The sequence below is a fragment of the Lonchura striata genome, chromosome 7, assembly GCF_050655825.1.
Source record: "Lonchura striata isolate lonStrDom1 chromosome 7, ASM5065582v1, whole genome shotgun sequence".
NCBI lineage: Eukaryota > Metazoa > Chordata > Aves > Passeriformes > Estrildidae > Lonchura > Lonchura striata.
Window position 1 is genome coordinate 11,403,865 of NC_140709.1, and position 18,226 is coordinate 11,422,090.

An 18,226-nucleotide genomic window follows, 5' to 3' on the forward strand; every position below is an offset into this window, starting at 1 on the left:
ATTGTCACCTCTTTTGACCTGCCAGCTCAGCAACTTGTGTGAGCATTCCCCTGTCCCTAACTGGCAAACCCAGCTGCCTTCAACAATTTAAAGAGTGTATTTTTTGCTAATTAAGTTGATTTTGAGGAGGCAGAGTGGGGCAGGATAGTATCTTGCAACAAAAGCATGATACCCATCAACTGGAAGGGTATGCTCTGCAGTTGCAGATGCAAATGGGGAATCTATGATCAGCCCTTACTGTTTGCACTGCATTAGCTCATACTCATACTCCTAAAGCAAATCATTAGTTTCACATTCAGCACTTTGTAAGATTGCAGCAGTCAGTAATTTAAAGCACAAAGAACAAATTTTTACTATTGATAAAAATGCCACATCCATTCAGTACTGCGTTATCCCTGATCCCCAATACTATTTGAATGTATAATCTCCTTTGCAATGATCAAGTATACTAGTGAAGCTTTAATATGATCTTAACTTTAATTAGGCTTAAAGCAATTACAAATTAATCTTGCTAAGAATAAAGATCTTGAGCCAGCTCAATAATACAATTTGTCTGCATTTCCATGAATGTGATACCGTTTTGATTTCTTGGTGGGGAAAGTAATGAAGAAGCAATGATGGAGCAGTGAGGTATTGCCTTCATCCCTTTTATTAGTGCCTTCTGTGTGGTTCTTGCCAGCATCTCATCCAGAAGCTTTCAGGGCAGGTGGCTGGGAGCTGCTGCCATTTGATGCAGGGGAAAGGAATGACCTAGAAGAACTCCTTTATTAACAAGGAAGAGAATTCCTAAATAATGTCTTGATATGTGTTTAACAGTGGTTTTCACACAGAATTAGCCCAATTATTGCAGAATTTGTATGCATCTTTATTTTGTGATAAAATGTAGCATTTCCATTCATTCCCAGAGGGTATGCAGAACATTTTGGATTATTGTAACAATAAAAGGCTGAAAAAATGAAGACAAAAGGTGTTCTTAGGTATTCAGGAGAGCAGCTGCATGTAGAGTGAGTGCAGCTTTGAATGTCAAAAACTTAATGTGTCTAATGCCACCTTCTGGTCAATGCTCGCTACCAGCCATTTTTCAATACCCTTTCTGCCTGAAAGCAGAATTCCTTCGTGTAACATTGTGCCAGTGCACAGAGTGTACCTCAGATCCTTTGTGCCCTTCCACTGTATTGTTCAGAGGTGAACCTCTATTATGAATTTTGGTAGCTGATTGAGACTTAAGGTTTTATAAGGTTTCATCCTGTACCTGACCACTGGCTGTCAGCTGCATTTCCACAGACATGACTTCTGGTTATACACTAGTGATCTGTTCTGAAACAAATTATGAAAACATTTTGATGTCAAGGTTACTCAAATAGGCAGCTGAGTAGTGGAAGGGCTTGCAGCAGTACATGGCTATATCCACTATATCCATGAAGTTATGAGCTCAAGTTGTGTCACACAAATGGAGGGGTTCCTTATAAATGTTTGGACCTGGTCACCTATGTGATGGTTTCAAAGCTGAGGATTAAGTATGGAGCAGTATTTTTAATAACACCAAGATTCTTTTCTCAAATATACAAATACTCCCTAAAAGACCAGAAATGTGACAAAACACATCTGTTCTTGTATCTTCTACCCATGTTCTGAGACAAGTGTCAAGAGAGTTAGGGATCTGTCACCCTCAGCTTAAATCCTGTTCAGAGCAGGTGTCCTATCTGCCATCAGTGGCACCTGGCACCTCAACAAGGTGGTTCATCCTTCCTGTCTTAACACAATTACAGTCCTGCAGGAACATTCATCCCATCTTGTCCTTCAGCAGTCTACAGAAGGAGCCTACATACATAGATGCTTAACTTTTTTGATGATTAAAAATAGGAGAGATGAATGCCACCTGAAAAAGCTACAAAAACTGAGATGCTGTACAAGGAAAAAATCATTGATCATTCTTTCCTCTGCCCCACTTCTTACTGACTTCTGGCTTCCTTCCTGCTCTCTAATGTAATTGCTCTTAATCCATCTCCCTGTTAATCCATATCCACATAACTAGACAATGGGGGAGAGACTACAAAGTGACCTGAGTTTATCTGAAGGTATGGAGAGCAAGCAGCTGCCACTGTGGGCTCCCAGTGCAGCCTGGAGCCAGAGAGCTGCAGTGCAGGAGTGCAAGGAAAGGCCTAACTGAGGGAGCCTCAGAGGCACATTGGGCACCTCTTAGATGCCCTCCCTCCAGCCTTGAAAAATATTGTCACTGCATGGGAAAAAAAACAATTTTAGAAAAAGATGAACATTACTGCTGGCTGGTTCTCACCATGGTCTGCTGCTCAGAAGCTCCCCTCCCCTGCTTCTGCTTTCTCAAAGTCTAAAGAAACATATTTTTTGCAGACACAAATACTCAGTTCCTGTGTTTAGCTGCAGGATTTTCTCTTTGTGGGCTTCTGCTGCAGAATCTAAGACACCATGGAATCCTATTCAGCAGCAGAGCTCCCAGCAGTGCAGGCAAACCTCTGACTTATAACCCTGAGCAAGAAGAAATCTTCATGAAGTCAGGGAGGGATTTCCCTGTGTGCTGCCTTTAAAGAAAGGGTGTGAGAACAACAGATTTGGCTTAAAGTAGGGAACAGCAGAACACACAATCCAAAAAGCCAAGAAAAATATAATTGATACCTAAGAAACTAAGTGTTTTAGTAAGTCAAGAAATGCAGTAATTCAAAGGTAATGTAATGTTCCAGCTCAGAGTATACAAAATACTTTTTAAAAGGGGTTACAGTAAAAAAAAACTAGTTTTGTTGGAGAAGAATTTAAGTGATTTTGCTAAAAAAGAATTCAGAGTTGGCCATACCATTATGCATAGTAGATGGTCAATAATTCTGTTCTGAGGCAGGAATAAAGGGTTTTCATGTGGGAGACTTCAGAGCTGGCCCCAAGTCACCCCATAGAGAGACAGTCCAACCCAATTTCAAGACACCAGAACTATGATTTCCATCACAGGGGAAGCAGAAGAGTCCAGGAGCTGAATTGGTGATAAAAACACTGCTCAACTTGCAACACATACAGAGAACCCCATGAATGCCTCAAAAATGAAAGGTCAAAACTGCAATTCCCTGACTCTGCTTCTCCACCTCTTCCCTGAGCTTCCCTCATTCTCTCACCTGGGTCACTATGGGCATGGCCTGATGCAGCCCCACTCCCTCCTCTTCACTGTGCCTTTCCCCATGGCTGTGCCCATATTCCCCAGTTGCCCTTGGAGCTCCATTTCAGTGGATGGGAAGACACCAGGAGGGAGGAGGAGGCAGGGTGAGAAGCACCTTCCAAGCACCAGGACAGCCAGGCACCAGCTGGAATGAGGCATAGGCTGGGGTAGCAGTGCTCACACAGTCCTCAGGTGGTGTTCCCATAGAATTGGCTATGCCTGCACCTACTTAATTTGATTTTTCATTGTCATGGTTGCAAACACTTCTGGGATTTCCTTGGGTCCTCCTGTGGCTCAGTGTCTTTATCTTCCCTTCACACTGGTTTCTTTTTTGACTGCATTTACCTAAATATTTTTTTTCTCATGAGCAGAAATTTCTTGGTATAATATTTCACTTCAGGGTATGCTGTCTTTTTGAAGCAATTCCACCTTTGCCCTACCTTTGCACTGTATCAAGTTAATCATGTCCACTGAGAATTCAAACCTGCTCTGTTCTCTGTGCTCTACAAATCCTCAGCATTGCTCCACTTGCTCTCCCAACTGTTCCTTTCGTTTCTTTCCTCCCATTACAGCATCTCATTTTATCTTTTCTGGGACTTCTGTCCTACTTTAACTTCATTTGCTATATTTGGCTGTCACTAGCCTAAATATTAAAATTATCTGATTGGTTACTGTTTAGATCAGTATCTTCCCAGCATGAATAAAGTTAGATAAGTTCTGTAGAAAGCAGGCTAGCACCAGATTGTCTCTTAGCTTGGAGAAGTTCTGTCTTGCTATTGCACTTTACATTTTCCCTGTAAAATGTTTGCTGCATTTGTGTGTGTTGTTTCACTATGGCTTACTTTCACATTTCCTACAGGAATGTATCTAAATCTGTGTCCCATACTCATAAACGTATGGAAGTCTGATTTTTTTTAATTGTGAAATTGATCATTAGAGGCAGCAGTGATGGGTTTTTTGTTTGTTTTCATTTTGTTGTGCATCTGTTTGTTTCTGATTTGAAAACCTAGAAGAGTATTAGTTTGTAAATGTAGATGAATCCTATCTTCCTTTTCTGGGTTGTTGGGGTTTTTGGAGGCTTTTTTTTGGTCTTGTTAGTTCTGCTCTCTTGCCAGATATATTTCATGGTTGTAATTACCTTTTTCCATTTCTTCATCTTTATTAAAGTTTTAGTTCTTTTGCTTTTTGATAATTTCAATTTTCTTGTCGCTATAAATCATAGTTTGAACAAGCATAAGCTTGTTCAACAATAAAAGAGGGAGAGCAAGTGTCTTTATGGACCCTATTTTGCCTATTTGAGTCACAGCTCTGTAGCTCTTCTATAAATTGCATCAGCAAACAGTGCCAGCTGCAGAAAGACACAACTTTGCAGTTATTACCCTTAACAAGGCAAGGGAAATCTGATTAGTCTCTAAAGGACCAAGTTCTTCCTCTTTGGTTTGAAAATACACGACAGGTTGTGGGGATTGTATTTTCCCTGTGGCTGTACCTACTCTCTCCAAAGCAATCCTGTCTGCATTTTGCATGCGAGTCATGTGGAGTCAGCACGTTCCATGCCTAATTTCCTCCTTGGTTTTCCAGGCAGCATTTCTTGCTGAAAAATTGATACACTTCCCTTGGTTTGTCTCTTGCTCGTGTTCCCTTGCTGCCTAGTCCCTCTGCAGCAGCTCCCCAGTGCCTGCACAGCCTCCTGCAGCACGTGGAGCTCACTGTTCTGCACAGGGCTCCCGGGAAGGATCCCCTGGTGCAAACAGCCACTTACAGGAGCTCTGCTTTTTCTGCTCTAACACAAAGTGTGCCAGGGTTCATCATCACCCCTGGTCACCTGGAGGGCACCCAGAGTCTTTAGCAGAGTTCAGTGTAAGATCCCCTATAGAGCAGGTGAGCATTGGGGTGGTGGGGGGAGTTGTATGATTTTGCAGTCATGAAACTGGAAACACTTCCTTACAGATAAATCCATTGCTGCTAATGCAACTGCACTGTTCATTTAAAGTGGGTGTTTCCTTGATAAAAACAAAACTCTGAAATTTGTTCAGCATAGAAAACATGTTTTGGCTGCAGTCTGTAGGGTTTCATGCACTTATATGTCAGGACTAACTAGTGATATTTTTAAAATAATGACCCTCCACTGACTGACTTCCTTTTCTGCTCTGTATGCTGTACTGGATTAAAGAACAATTTCCAAATGTTTTTGACCTTTGGCAAGCCAGTGCTTCTTTTTGTTTGACTTAAATTTAAGCCTGTGGAGAACATTTTGTCATCTGGCCCAAAAAATGAGAATGTTCCAAGTGTCCTGTAAGTGTTTGCAGGACTGGTGCCATTGTTTCCCCCACAGACATTTTCTCATTAGCTGTGTTTTGATATAATGAAGCACAGGCCTATCTGGGTAGCAGAACATTCTTCTAAGTAATTTGTGTCTACCAAGAGAAAGAACTGTCTGCAATTTAGATACAGATCATTGCTTCACTTTCCCTGTTGTGAAGTTTATATTTTTATCTGTCTCTGGCCATTTTTATAACTTGTCAAAAAATATATTTTATGCTTTCCTTGATAGCTCCATGTTACTCTAATGTTCAGTAATCTTCAAAGCTTGTCCTCTATCATCAAAACAACATCAGTGTCTTGTACCATAAAAACTATGGGTTGGAATCAATTTTATGTCACAGCTATCATCCTGATATTGTTGTAAAGCTCTGATCTAAACTAGATTGGCCCAGAAATCATGACATTTTCTTTTAAAAGCCTGTCTACTAAAAGTGACAAATTTAATACTGGTGATTATTTACTAGAATTAAAGCTACATTTTGTCACCTAGTCACCTAGATGAGTATAGGGATGCCTGCTTTTTGGGAAAACCAGCTGGCAGTCCTACAGAAACTGGGAAGTCTGCTCAGTTGGAGAGTCTACACAAGAATTCCTGCTTGGCTGAGACTTCCTGAAGTCCTGATGTACTGCTGCACCAGCTGTACCCCCTCTGTACTGCTGGACTTTGCTTACCCACAGCAATTAAAGGTTATAGTCCTGCTTGGGACTATATGGGAAGGAGTTTGGATAAAAGATAACAAAATGTCCATTTCTTACATGATAGTATTGATAGAGTGGGCATTTAAGTCTTGAGAAAAGGCTCTTTAAAAGAGAGAAATAAATTTCACCTCTTACCTGTGTCCTTGCCTCAGTTATGTCTCTACTTCCCACATCACCTAAATTTAAAAACTGTGTCTTTCTTTCAACCTTCTGCTTATACCCTAATGCAATGTCTCCAATTCCAGGTCCTGCTTGTTCCAAGGCACTGGTGGCACTATGTGGAATCCATTGATCCTGTCACTGTCAGCATAAACTCTTGGATTGAACTGGTATTTTCCTTTTAATGTCCTGGGGGTGTAGCATTTCCAAGGGATTTCTGTCCCTTGCCTGCCAGCTCAGTCCCATTGGGTGTGTTGTGTTCAGAGGCTGGGGAGGAAAGATAGATTTTTTCCAGAACCTTTCAAGGTTCCAGATCTGAAGCTCCAGTTCAGCAGCAATCCCCTTTCAAGTTTACTTCAATCAGGTAAACAATTAAACACAAGCTACATTTTCATGCCTACTTTCTAAAGGGCCATCCAGCTTTGTGCTGAATAGAAAGCAAAAAAACAGCAACTTCACCTCAAGGACAAGCTTGTGCAAAGCTAAATTACGTTTAAATCAGATTAATGTGAATAGGAAGGGAGGAGAAGAGGATTTTTGAATTTTCATTTCTCTGTGATAGTTTTGATTTGGCTGAAGTTGGATTTCCTCATGTATTTAATTAATTTTCTTCTCCCTGGGCTTTGATTTTTCTTGCTCATGTTAACCAGTATATATGGGATGGTTCCAGGGATATCACAGAATCATAGAATAGTTTGGGTTGGAAGGGACCTTTAAAGGAGCAGAGTCCTTCCCTAAGTCATCTCAATACTCCAGAAGGTTTTCTGATTGACATTACTTTATTATTAATCCTAGGTTAATATTAAAAAAAAAAAAAAAACCTTTTGAAATTGCCTGTGAAAGCTGCCTCACTAAAATACTCACTGCCATTTTTTTCCTACTTCTAAAACCTATATTAGACTGGAATTCTGCAGGGGAAAGAACACATGTGTTCAGCTGCTGTTCCAAGACCACACGATGCATTTCTCATACCAACATCAAACCAAGCAGAGCAGAGGAACTCACTTGGGTATTTCCTTCATGAAGAAATTTTCAGGATGAAACGTGTGTATTTAGCAAGGGCAGTGGGCCCACAGCCCAGACCAGGCTCTTACACAGCCCTAAGTGCAGTCAGGCTGTTTCCAGTGCCAGAGAAAGCACCACTTATATTATAGAGCAGCCACCAAAGCCTGCCTTGAATTTGAGCCTTTGAGGTAATTCAGAGGAGCTGGCTGTGTGCCCTGGGCTTAGGCAGGCCCTGATGTCACCACACACACACACTTGTGCCCCAAGCTGGGCCTCACAAGTTGTCCCCCTCTGGAGGAGCTGGCTGTGATGGGATCGGCTTTGGCTGGTGGCTCCCAGGTGCTGGGGTGGGGCCTGAGAATTTCTAGCTGTTCTTATGTGTTGCAAGGAAAAGAAAAAGTGGATTTCTGTCAAAAAGGTCTTGCAGAAGTCACTAAGATCCTGTTTGGTGCCAACAAGAGTCAGTGGTTGTGTGGTATCACAAGCAGAGGAGTGTTTGCTGGGTGCAGGACACAGACCCTCCCCAGATATCAATACCTGCCATGAGCAGATGGGGCTGTTGCAGCCCAGGTGAAAGTTCCTTACAGAAATCACCCCTGCAGCTGATGATGCAGCATTGTTTGCTAGGTGTTGGGCACTCCATCTGTAAAATAAATTCTGACATGGATTCTAAAAGAATTCTGAGAACATTTGCATTACCAAACCAAGCAGTTCTTGCTCGCAGCTGTTACCAGCTGCTTTCATATTGACAGATGTGAATCACACCAACAATTACAGCCCCAGTGAAACCATTAATTATATTGGCAACAGTTTAGAGTAGAAATTTAATTTGTTTTCAGCTGGATGTGAGCTACCCAAAAGTATTCCTTGCTTTCTAACATACTGTCATGCAATCAGTACAGCCCTGTTATTCAGCAGGCCAGGATGAATACTAAGAATGCAACACCTTAAATAATTTCCACATGTAGATACCAAACTCTGTATTTTGGTGTTTTTTTTTTTTAATACAAGGCCATTAAAAAGCCTAGCATCCCAACCCACAAAATGCCAAGAGCACTTCCCCCTGCTTCTATCCCAAATTCTGCTTAGGGTTCCAGGACAAATTGCTGCCTTCAGCCCTCGTACTAGCCAGATGTGGGGTTTGCTTGGCAGGTTCCCTGGAGCCACAGTTAGACTGATCAGGGCTGGGGGTTCACCACGTTGCATCTTCCCTCCAAAACTAATACTCCTAAGCATCTCAATTAAAGCAAATTTATGCATCCACTTCTAGATACTTGTCATTGAGATAACAAAACCACCATCCTGTCTGGAGAGTCTATCATTCCTTCCACAAGAAGAAATTCAAATCTGAAAGAAAGCCAAGATCTTACAAAGTTTTTTTCTGCTATCCCAACCTAGCTAGGTTATCCTAACCTATCCAGCTGTCCAAGGGGGATCAGGAAGTGAAGGCCTGAAACAAAGAGCCTATTATTAAGTTAGTAAGTTAGTTTTTAGTTTTGCAGGACAGCTTTCAGAGCGAACATGCTTTTCCTTCTACTGTTCAAAAGTGCAGTAGTTCGTCAGCTGCTGTTACATGAAAAAATATTTCCTAAATTTCCTTAAGATTCATTTTTGTGCTTATATAGCCCTTAGATAGCTGCTGCATTGCTGTAACATCCTGTGTGTTTTAATTGCTTAAATTAGACATAATATGTAGATATAAAAATGTGCTATGTACTTCTATGGCTCTTCTAGTCCTAAAGAGCTGTTTAAATGCACACATTAATTAAATGCTAATATTGCATTATAATTTCAATCACCAGATTCAATTAACAAAACACTAATAAGGGAAAAGATTATATACACATACTATTTTTGTGCAAATCCTTATTCAGATGAGCAGTAACACCAAAGCCTGTGCTGTCACCTGTTTGGGGGCTGTACACAGGAAGAGAGTCTGAAACCTTCCACTGGCTTCACATGCATGAGTGTGGCTTTCAAACTAAGGCCATCTATGTTTTTCCTAAGATCTTTCAGCTTTCTGCAGAGACCCATGAGCTAATCTATCCCCTAAAACCTTCTGTTCTCTTGAGGCAGGATGCAGATCATGAAGCCCGTGTAGAAGAGGCAATAACTCGAATGCTGGTATGCGCCATAAAATCAGCAGAAAATCCCAGTGATGGAGATCTCTGGCTAAATCCCACAGAGGTGAGCCCTCTTACTGCTCCCATTATGGCAGCAATAACAAAGAATTACTGACATTTTGCTTAGCTCCCCCTGAGCCTTTATGCTGCTTTGAGAAAAAGAGTTTTAAGTTCCATCCCTTCATGTAGCAAAAGTAATTCATGGAAGATAATCACACAAGGCTGAATTGAAACATGTCTCCTTTTAACTGAGTGTGTTCTGGGTGTTTTCTTAGGTTGAGGCAACATCCCATGAAATCAATCTTCAGTACCTGAATAAAGCAGTGTCTGCATACCTCAAGTGTCAGGAGACAAGTGTGTCAGGACAGGCACGTTCCAGCAGCACTGGTGCCAAGCAGAGGACAAACGCCTCATGCAAGAGGAAGAGAAGGGAAGTTGGCTGTGAAGCAGAGAGCTGCACATTACTAACCCAGGAATGTGACTTTCCAACACCCGAAGCAGAAGAGCTGCAGAAAATACCTTTTGGGCCTCATCTTATTCAGGTTTTACCACAGTCTCAGAAAACCAGAGTGATAGGTGCAGTTGCAGTTGAAAGTGACGGTGGAGATCTTCTCCATGAAAATGAAGGACAGCATTTTGGAAAATTACAGTGCAAGAGGAAGAGATTGCTAATGAGTAATGACTGTGAGACAGCTGCACATCAAATGGATTCAGACTGCAGTCCATGCACCTCACAAACAGCCCTTTCTACCAATGACTTGTTAGACTGTCTGGTTAATCCTCGTGTCATCAGTTTAGTGGCTCAGCTGCTGTTGGAGAAAATGAGAGTGTGATGCTTTATCATTGCTGGAACAGAAATCAAACAGCAGAAGCGTGTTTAAGATCTGTAATAATTGAATGTTCCATTTCAAATAATTTTTAGGTACAGATAGACACAGTTACTGGTTAAGTGCAGGTTGAAGTTGAGCTGAAAGAAGAATAGCTGGTTAGTGATGGCTGAGAAGAGAAAGGTGTGTTTCGTCAGGGAGCTGCTCAGTGTTATGAACAAGAGAGAGCACACACAGTCACACTCCCACCGTGCTGTGCAGGTGGGATCTTCACAGTGTTCTACAGCTCTGAGCTGAAAAACAAGTATGGCTTAATGATGGATAACAGAGGGAGTGCTGGGACATGGTCACAGCAAAGGGGGACCAAGGCTGGGAGCAGATGGATTGACTGACTGTAGACTGCAGTCCTTGACCACATTTAAAATAAAATGGTCAATGAGCAATCAGTTGATTACATTAGAAATAATAAATTCAGGTAAGCCTAAACCTCAGCCAAGAGACAATGCACTCACTAATGCATCTACTTCCTCCCTTCCACTAAATAACTTCAGTTTTGTCACAAAGCTCTAGGCTGGAGTGAGACTAAAGCCCTTAGCAAGAAAGTAGTCTTCAGCTAGTTCAGAAAGTCATGAAGGTGGGAGATTAAGGCCATTGGGAAGTTGCTGCTATTACTTATTTAAAGCCAGATGTGCACAGTACCCTATCTCTAAGAAATGAAGCAACACAACTATGACTTTTTGCCTCTGTCTTTCTCTTTACCATAACAATCAAAATGCATTAATTCTTTTGGTTGTAAATGCTTGCTGTACAAGACCATCCTTTCTTCAAAGGATAGTAATCCTTGGATTTATTTTTGAAGGCTGGGTTGTTCTTTGATTGAAAAGTTCAAGAACATTAAATATAGGCAAGAGGTTTGCTAACTCTGAAGCTATGCATGGAGGCTTGAACAAAACCTGGGAAGAAAGCTGCTGGCATCTTCCAGGATGCTCTCACCTCCTCTGATTTCTGCTTGTGGTGGCTGCAGAGGCATTTTCCCCAACTGCAGTTTCAAGAGACAGCTTCAGCTCCTGTGAAGCCTTTGCTTTTAAAATGTCTCTTTTCTTGTGTCTGGTAGAGACCAAGAAACCAGTTTCTATCATCAGCCTGTTCCCACAGCTGTAATCTTGCACCACCAGACCTCCAGCTGGTGTTTCTTTTGCTTGGTGTGTATTCCCTACTAAATACATGAAACTAGTGCTGTTTTCACAAAGATCACCTTCCACTAATTTATAGCTAAAAAATCCTAATGGGAAAGGTGCTTTCTCTCTGCTTTTATTCAGATTGCATGTTGGCAGGGCCCTGATAAATTATGTTAAGGGCTTTAGATATGCACCAGTAGATCAGAAATTCACGAAACCTTGCCATTTCAAAAATCTCAAAAACCTAATACACTTGGAAGAGGATTAAGTTGAAAAGGCTCAAAGGTTCACATTTAACAAGCACAGAAACCTTATCCTGATGGAAACAGAGCTGTGTGTGTAGCTTGCTGAATGCCCTGGCTTTGAAGAGTGGCTGTGAGTTAGTAGCAGAGGCCACACGAGCTCCATCTCTGACCCACAAATGTGCAGTTTCCAGTGTCCTGCTCTGCCCTGGTAATTGGGCTCAGACCCTGATAACACCTGTATCATCCTCAAGGGCAAGATACAATTCTCAGCCTCAGGAATGTGAGAAAATCCAGTGTTTTTTCATGTTTCTATACCAAAGGATTTCAGTGGTGTTGCACCCTTGCAACCAGGACAGAATTTAATAAACAATCCTGTTGATACAGTTCCTGTTTGTGTGATGGCACTGCTGCGACAAAGGGATTCAGCTGGAATCACTTAGGAAACATCTTGGTCACCCTGCTGCCTTTACTGATTCACCAGGCTCATAGGGAGCAGTCTGTGGAACAGGGCAGAGCCATTCTGAGGCACAGGCACATCTCAGCAGAGCTGGGTTTAGCAAGACCCTGCTCGTGTCCTGCTGCTGGGCTTGCCTTTGCCAGGCTGACCAGAGGGGCTGGGACCAGCTAGAGAGCACTGCTCCTGGGTGCAGTTGCACTGGGAAGGAAGGGTTGCAAACGCCTCATTTTAATTCACTGAGCAAAAATAGTCTTGCAATAAAAAAGTTTTTATGTCTAGAACAGCTAGAGGTGGGGGAGGAGAAGCACAGGCAGTAAAGTGGAGGAGGATGGCAGCATCATCTTCCAGTCCCCACAGCGTGAATTTCCTTAGCTTAAGCTTTCCTCCCAACACACAGATCATCTTTATATACCCCACAAAATCCACACTGAACATTTCATCCATGTATTCCAAATGACTGTCCTTGGAAAGGCTCACTGAACATGTCAGGGGTCTCTGTAGGACTTGCCCTGACCGCCTTCGGTGCCTGTGCCAGAGGACCCATCTCAGGCTCAGTGTAGGAGCAGCTCAGCAAGGCTAAGCTGTGTTCAGAGTCACATCCCTCACCACTCCAATCACACCCTCCCTGTCTGGGGACAGTCATGGTTTATGCCTGTCCAGGTGCAGCTCATGATTTAAAGGCCAGGCTGTGGCCAGAAGCCATTAAGCCAAGGGGACAGGGAGAAGAGCGAGTGAGGCTGTTTAGGATGCAAGGCAAAAGCACCAGAAGGACTTTGTGTCTCAGAGGTGCAATATAAAATCTCAGTCATACACTCTGCATGCAGGGGCAGAGAGAGAAATGACCACAAATTCAGCAAGTCACGTATGGCAAATGGCTTGTGCACCAGTGAGAGAAATTTATAGCTCTGACCCGATTCGCAGCACGCCGAGCGCCGCGATTCCTGACGCCGTTTCTAAATTCATGGCCGCTGCGTGCGGAAGCTCAGACAAGTTTCTACATATTCATAGCGTTAAAAATAAATGATTCCTGATCTCTCTGGTGACAGCCTGTCTCCAAGAAGAGCAGGAACCCAGTGCTAGCCCTCTGCGACTGCTCATAGAAACTTTCTCCCCCAAGAAAGAGCATTTCCCACTCGCTGGCAGCAGTGGGCATGGCAGCAGTTGAGATCATAGCCTGGAGCCATCACTAGGGTGGTCACAGTGGTGACACGCTTGTCATCTCTGCTTTGGCTGAGTGACAGTAAGAGAGGGATGCTGCAGTGCCTGGTGTTGAAGTGAAAGCCTTGCTCCAGCCCAGGGCCAGTCCAAGCAGTGGGATGGACCAGCACATTCATCTCCCCACACACATCCAGGCTGTTCTACTTGGCTGGTGGACCCTGCGTGTTCCCTGCCCCAGGTTTGCAGAGTGGCTCATGGGCCAGCCTGGACTATCTCCTGGACCGACTGGCATTGCTACTTGCTGGCCCTGAGCACCACCCTCACTAAAAGGAATCTGCAGAAACCACACCCAAGTCTGACAGTGTCAGCTCTGGAGTGAGCAAGAAGGAAAACCCCAAATAGCAACATCTTCCAGAGTTTCAGTTTTCTCTGGAAAACCTCCCCACAGGTTGTCTGTGGGTACCACTGGATTTCACAGTGCTACTTCCCCCATTTGCCTCTCCCAGAACTTCTGCTGTGGCACAGTTTTTTTGATGCCACAGAGCAGCTCAACTGCAGAACTGTGACATATGTTATCATTTAACATTAACCATAAATTGAGCTTTTAACTAACAAACATGGCATATTGAATAGGCAGAGAGAATCCTTCCACAGTGCTAATTGCCCTTTAAAATAAAAGTAGTGCTACAATTCAGTCTGTTTGCCAACTAGTAAGCTCCTGTGGGAATCTAAAAGCTCCTTGCTGAATTTCTCAGCTACAAATGTGAACTGTTTTGGTGTTTGGCATGAGCAGGCTTCCACTCACAGGAGTTTCTTCCATGGGACATTCCCAGTATGGCTGATGGGGAAAGACCTCTGCAAATAAGTGGCCTGATTTTACCATCTGGTTTGTCCAGATGGGGGGAGGAAAAGGATCCTAGATCTCCTGTACCATATTCTTCTGTCTTCCAGACACAGAGATCTGACCCACAGCAAGATGGGGACACACTTTGCCACACTGGCTGAAGGGGCAGTGGGATGATGGCATCTCTGGTTAAAGAGCCACACATTTCAGAGCTGTATTTTTGGAGATATCCCAAGTGTATGTTCCCACTAAACATTAACTTCTCCATCTAATCAGTAGGGTTTGCCCAGCTTAGTGGGGTGGCTGGGAGCTGGAAGTTCTGGTCACCTTGGAACAGCTAGTTTGGGAGGACCACAGCCCCCAGGGGGGACTGTAGGGCAGTGGGGATAAAGGTGGCAAGTGCTGTGCAGCAGTGGTGAAGAGAGGATTTTTGTGAGTCTCCCAGAGGCTCAGAGAACACAAGCAGAAACCCTGGAGCTCTCTGACCTCCCAGTGCCCTTGTGCTGAGGGACCTGGGGGGCCCTGGAGCTGGTGAAAGTGTCTCACAAGTCAGAAGCGTTGCTTTGCAGCCAAATCTCACAGGCATCACAGCTCTCCTGGTCCTTGCATTGAATTACAGGGGCAGTGTCAGGGAAAAGACATGGCCAGCTGCCTGGTCAGCACCAGATTCTTAGTGAAACCTAGATCTAGGTTTTCAGGGCACAGACTTTGCTGCTTCTAAAGCTCTGGTGGTATTGTCCCAGCAATGAGTTCTCATTCCTTGTGATAACCTATGAAAACCACTTTGTGAAGGTCTGAATCAGATACTTCCAGCACTGAAGAACTTTTTAATCCAATTTCACAGCAAAAGAGGTGGCCCAACATCTCTCCAGATCAGAAAGGTTGATTGTAAAACAGACTTTCATTTTCCTGGTAGATACTTGAATCATGTAGACTCACTCTCTGTCCCATCACTGCCTCAGGGAGGTATATGAGCTTCAAGGGCAGGTAAAGAGTTAAAATTGTTCCTGAATTCCTCTCTCACCCCAGCCATGTCCCCTCCTCCTGCTCTCCAGAGCCTGGGCTATGCCCATTGAAAGAACCAGGCAGTAAAACCCTTCCCTTCTGAGCAATGCCAGGCTTGTCCTGTGCCCTGGTGGGACACATGAATCCAGCCCAATTAGCAGCAGCCCTAACAAAGCCGGCTGAAAAAACACCATTAAAATGAAAGATGGTGCTGTGTAAAAAGAAGGCAGAGCAAGTGAGGCTGTAACACAACTTCCTGCTGTCCCCAGACGAGCCTCATGACTTACGAGGGACTTGGTGCCTCGCCTGCGTTTCAGCCCCCACGTCCCCAGGGACAGAATGCATTACCTCTGCATTTGCTTGGAGCTTTGGGGGCTTATCCAAAGGAATTAGGATCTCTGCCCTGTTAAGAATGGAGCTTTCTGCCACGGTGTGATAGCTCACTGCAATGTGGTTTATTCCTTGTTTGCTGCTGCTCCCTTGACTGAAAGCTGCAGCATTGCAGAGAGCGATGCCACGCTACAGCCCTGCTTTGGCCATGACTGGCATCTCTCCACATCCAGCAGCCCCATCTCCCACCCGGGGTGCTGCCCTGAGGGCAGCCGTGCCTGGCTGAGCCTCCTCTCCATCCTGCTGGGGACTTGATGGGATCAAAGGTCTCCAAATCACCAACGTGGTTGACTCCAAGCATGTGAATAGACTCGACTGCCCCCACGTTACACCCAAGAGGAGGAGCCTTGTGGGCAGATCAAGGCCAGAACAAGGTCAGTTTGAGATACATCACCAGAAGCATCCTCAGCCCCATGACTGCTGTCCTGTGTCTATCAACCATATTATTACCACTATTAACTCAAAAAGATGTTCAGAGCTCTATCAGAAGAAGCACTAGAACAGGAATCAGTGGAAGGCAAGCCTGTCCTGGCCGGGGCACAGGAGCAAGGATGAGATGACCATGCAGGTCTTTTCCATCTTTTCCTCTTTAGAGAGTCAATTAGCAAGGCATGGTAACAGTGTTTGTGCAGTCACTGCTTGCTCTGATTACAATAAATTTTGTCCTGCATGTTAAAGTCAGAAACATCTCGCATCTGCCAAACAGCAATCAGGACCAATTAATGAAGATGTAATTTCCCCAGATGCTGCTATTAACATAATCCACCGTGTTCCTAGCAACATGAATATAATTAACCCAGTTAACCACAACTCTCATCACCGTCACACCAGGCTGCCCTTGCCCTGTCCCCAGCCACATCCACAGGGCTGAGGGGCAGAGCCACTCCCCATCCTCTCTCCTTGGGGGTGAGTTTGGGAGCCACAGACATGGCCCCCAGCCCAGCAGTGCCAGAGGCCCTTCTCAGAGGCAGGACAGCCCAAAAGCCCTGACACCCAGCATGGCTTCCAAGCCTCATCTGAGCCTCTCCAAAGTGATGGGTGCCGCTGCAGCAGACCTGCCCCAGCCCTGGGAATGGAGCACAACCGTGGGGGTCAAACAGGGGCAAAATGCAGGGTGCCCTCTAGCCCTTTCTCCCAGGTTGATGCCAGGGTAATGATGTGCTCACACAGAGCTCTGCCCTCACCACCACCCAGAGCACAACTCACTGCTGGGGAGCAGCAGGTCCAGCTGGGGGTCAGGGCAATCCTCACCCACAGGAGCAATCCTGCAGGGCTAAGACCAGTGTCCATGGACACCTCCACGCACAAAGAGACATTAACAAGATCCAGAACTCACCACAGTCCAGCAGATGGGAGCAGATTCCAGCCCGGAGAGATGGGATGATATAATGCAAGGCCCTTCTGAAGAAAGGCTGAAGCCAGGACTGCTGCCGGGTTGAGCTGCAAGAGCTCCAGTGCCCATGGGCAGGTCCATGTCCCAGCTGAGTCTGGGCAAGGCCATGAGGGTCCCCAGGTGTTCCTGCTCCTGTGATATCTGTGCTGGGGACAGGTGATGCTCATGCTGCTGATGGGGAAGGCCAGTGGTAGTGGGATTTTCTCCCGTCTGTTCTAACTCAGCTTTGCTTCTAAGGAGGAACTCAGGGTGAGGAAGAGGAGGAAATGAAGGTTCAAGCGTTCAGACCAAATTTCAGGGTTTATCCAGTGCTTTGGTCCTTGAAGAGTTGAGGCAGAAGTCTCATCCTGTGCCTGCATCCCAGTCTTGCTCTCAGCTGATCATTCACCAGGTGCTGGAATTGGGAACTGGAGATGCTCTTGGGAAGGACCAGGCCTCCTGCAGTCCCTGGGCCGTGTTTTAGCAGAGAAGTAAAATCACTGCCTACCTTCTTCAGGGTGCAAGCAAGATGCTCTTGCCAGTCCTGATTTTTTACACAAAAATTATTTCAGTTTTGCCTGATTTTAGAGAACAGACATTTTCAAGTAGTCAACATTGGTCAGAAGCAAGTTTCATCCACATCAGAGCGTGCCCTGAAAGGACTTATCATCTGGGGATTTGGGCTGGGTTTTATTTCATCATTCCACATTTTCAGTGTAATTTCACTTAAAAAAACCCCCAACAAACCCATGAGCAGCATTTCTGAAAAGCTCAAAACAGTTGGAAGGGCTTTTTTTTCCTGAGGGAAGAGCCCCTGGTTTCTCTCCCAGCCTTTTTTCCTGGTGAGAGAGGAAACAAGAAAGGGTATGTTAAAAATTAATGAATGCCTTTTTTTTTCCCACAAGTGTGGGGAGTTTTCAAATGAATTTAAACTATTCAGTTCATTCTTTTGATAGCTTTGGTCAACAGGGAGTTGATTTCCCAGCCAGCTCTGGGAGCACCTTGAAACTCCTAAAATTTGGAGAAGCATTGACCAAATCCCATTTTCTAGTGTGAGACCACTGGTGCTTTAAATAATTCATCTGGTTTCCTGCAGATTGATTTAACTGAAATCACCTGAAAATTCTAAGTGTAAAAATGTGGGTAATCTGCCGGGTCAGAAAAAGCAAGACATTTTAATGAAAGAAAGCATAGACCTCTCCAAACCAGTGAATAGTTTAACAATTACCTGATATAATAACACGTAAAAAGATGCTGCAGA

At 44.3% G+C, this 18,226-nt stretch overlaps 2 protein-coding genes across 14 annotated transcripts in view; one reads left to right on the forward strand and one right to left on the reverse strand.

Moving 5' to 3' along the window:
- HSPBAP1 (HSPB1 associated protein 1) overlaps positions 1 to 12,122 on the forward strand; it is a 37,880-nt gene extending 25,758 nt beyond the window's left edge. For all 6 annotated transcript variants that reach the window (XM_021526084.3, XM_085584208.1, XM_021526086.3 and 3 more), the window contains 3 exons: positions 6,448 to 6,531; positions 9,443 to 9,553; positions 9,765 to 12,122. In XM_021526084.3, the coding sequence (XP_021381759.2) occupies positions 6,448 to 6,531; positions 9,443 to 9,553; positions 9,765 to 10,322 (753 nt within the window). In that variant the 3' untranslated portion in view covers positions 10,323 to 12,122. The remainder of the gene's footprint in view (positions 1 to 6,447; positions 6,532 to 9,442; positions 9,554 to 9,764) is intronic.
- Positions 1 to 18,226, reverse strand: part of SLC15A2 (solute carrier family 15 member 2) — a 150,709-nt gene that overhangs the window by 14,831 nt on the left and 117,652 nt on the right. For 2 of the 8 annotated variants that reach the window (XR_014956503.1, XM_085584203.1), the window contains one exon: positions 13,847 to 17,804. The exons of 5 other annotated variants lie outside the window; for them this stretch is intronic. Coding sequence is in view for 1 of the 3 variants with exons in the window: in XM_085584203.1 (XP_085440329.1) it covers positions 17,688 to 17,804 (117 nt within the window). In the remaining 2 variants the exon portion in view is untranslated. Of the gene's footprint in view, positions 1 to 13,846; positions 17,805 to 18,226 lie in introns of those variants that run through there. One more of the 8 variants, XR_014956501.1, reaches the window with a different exon arrangement.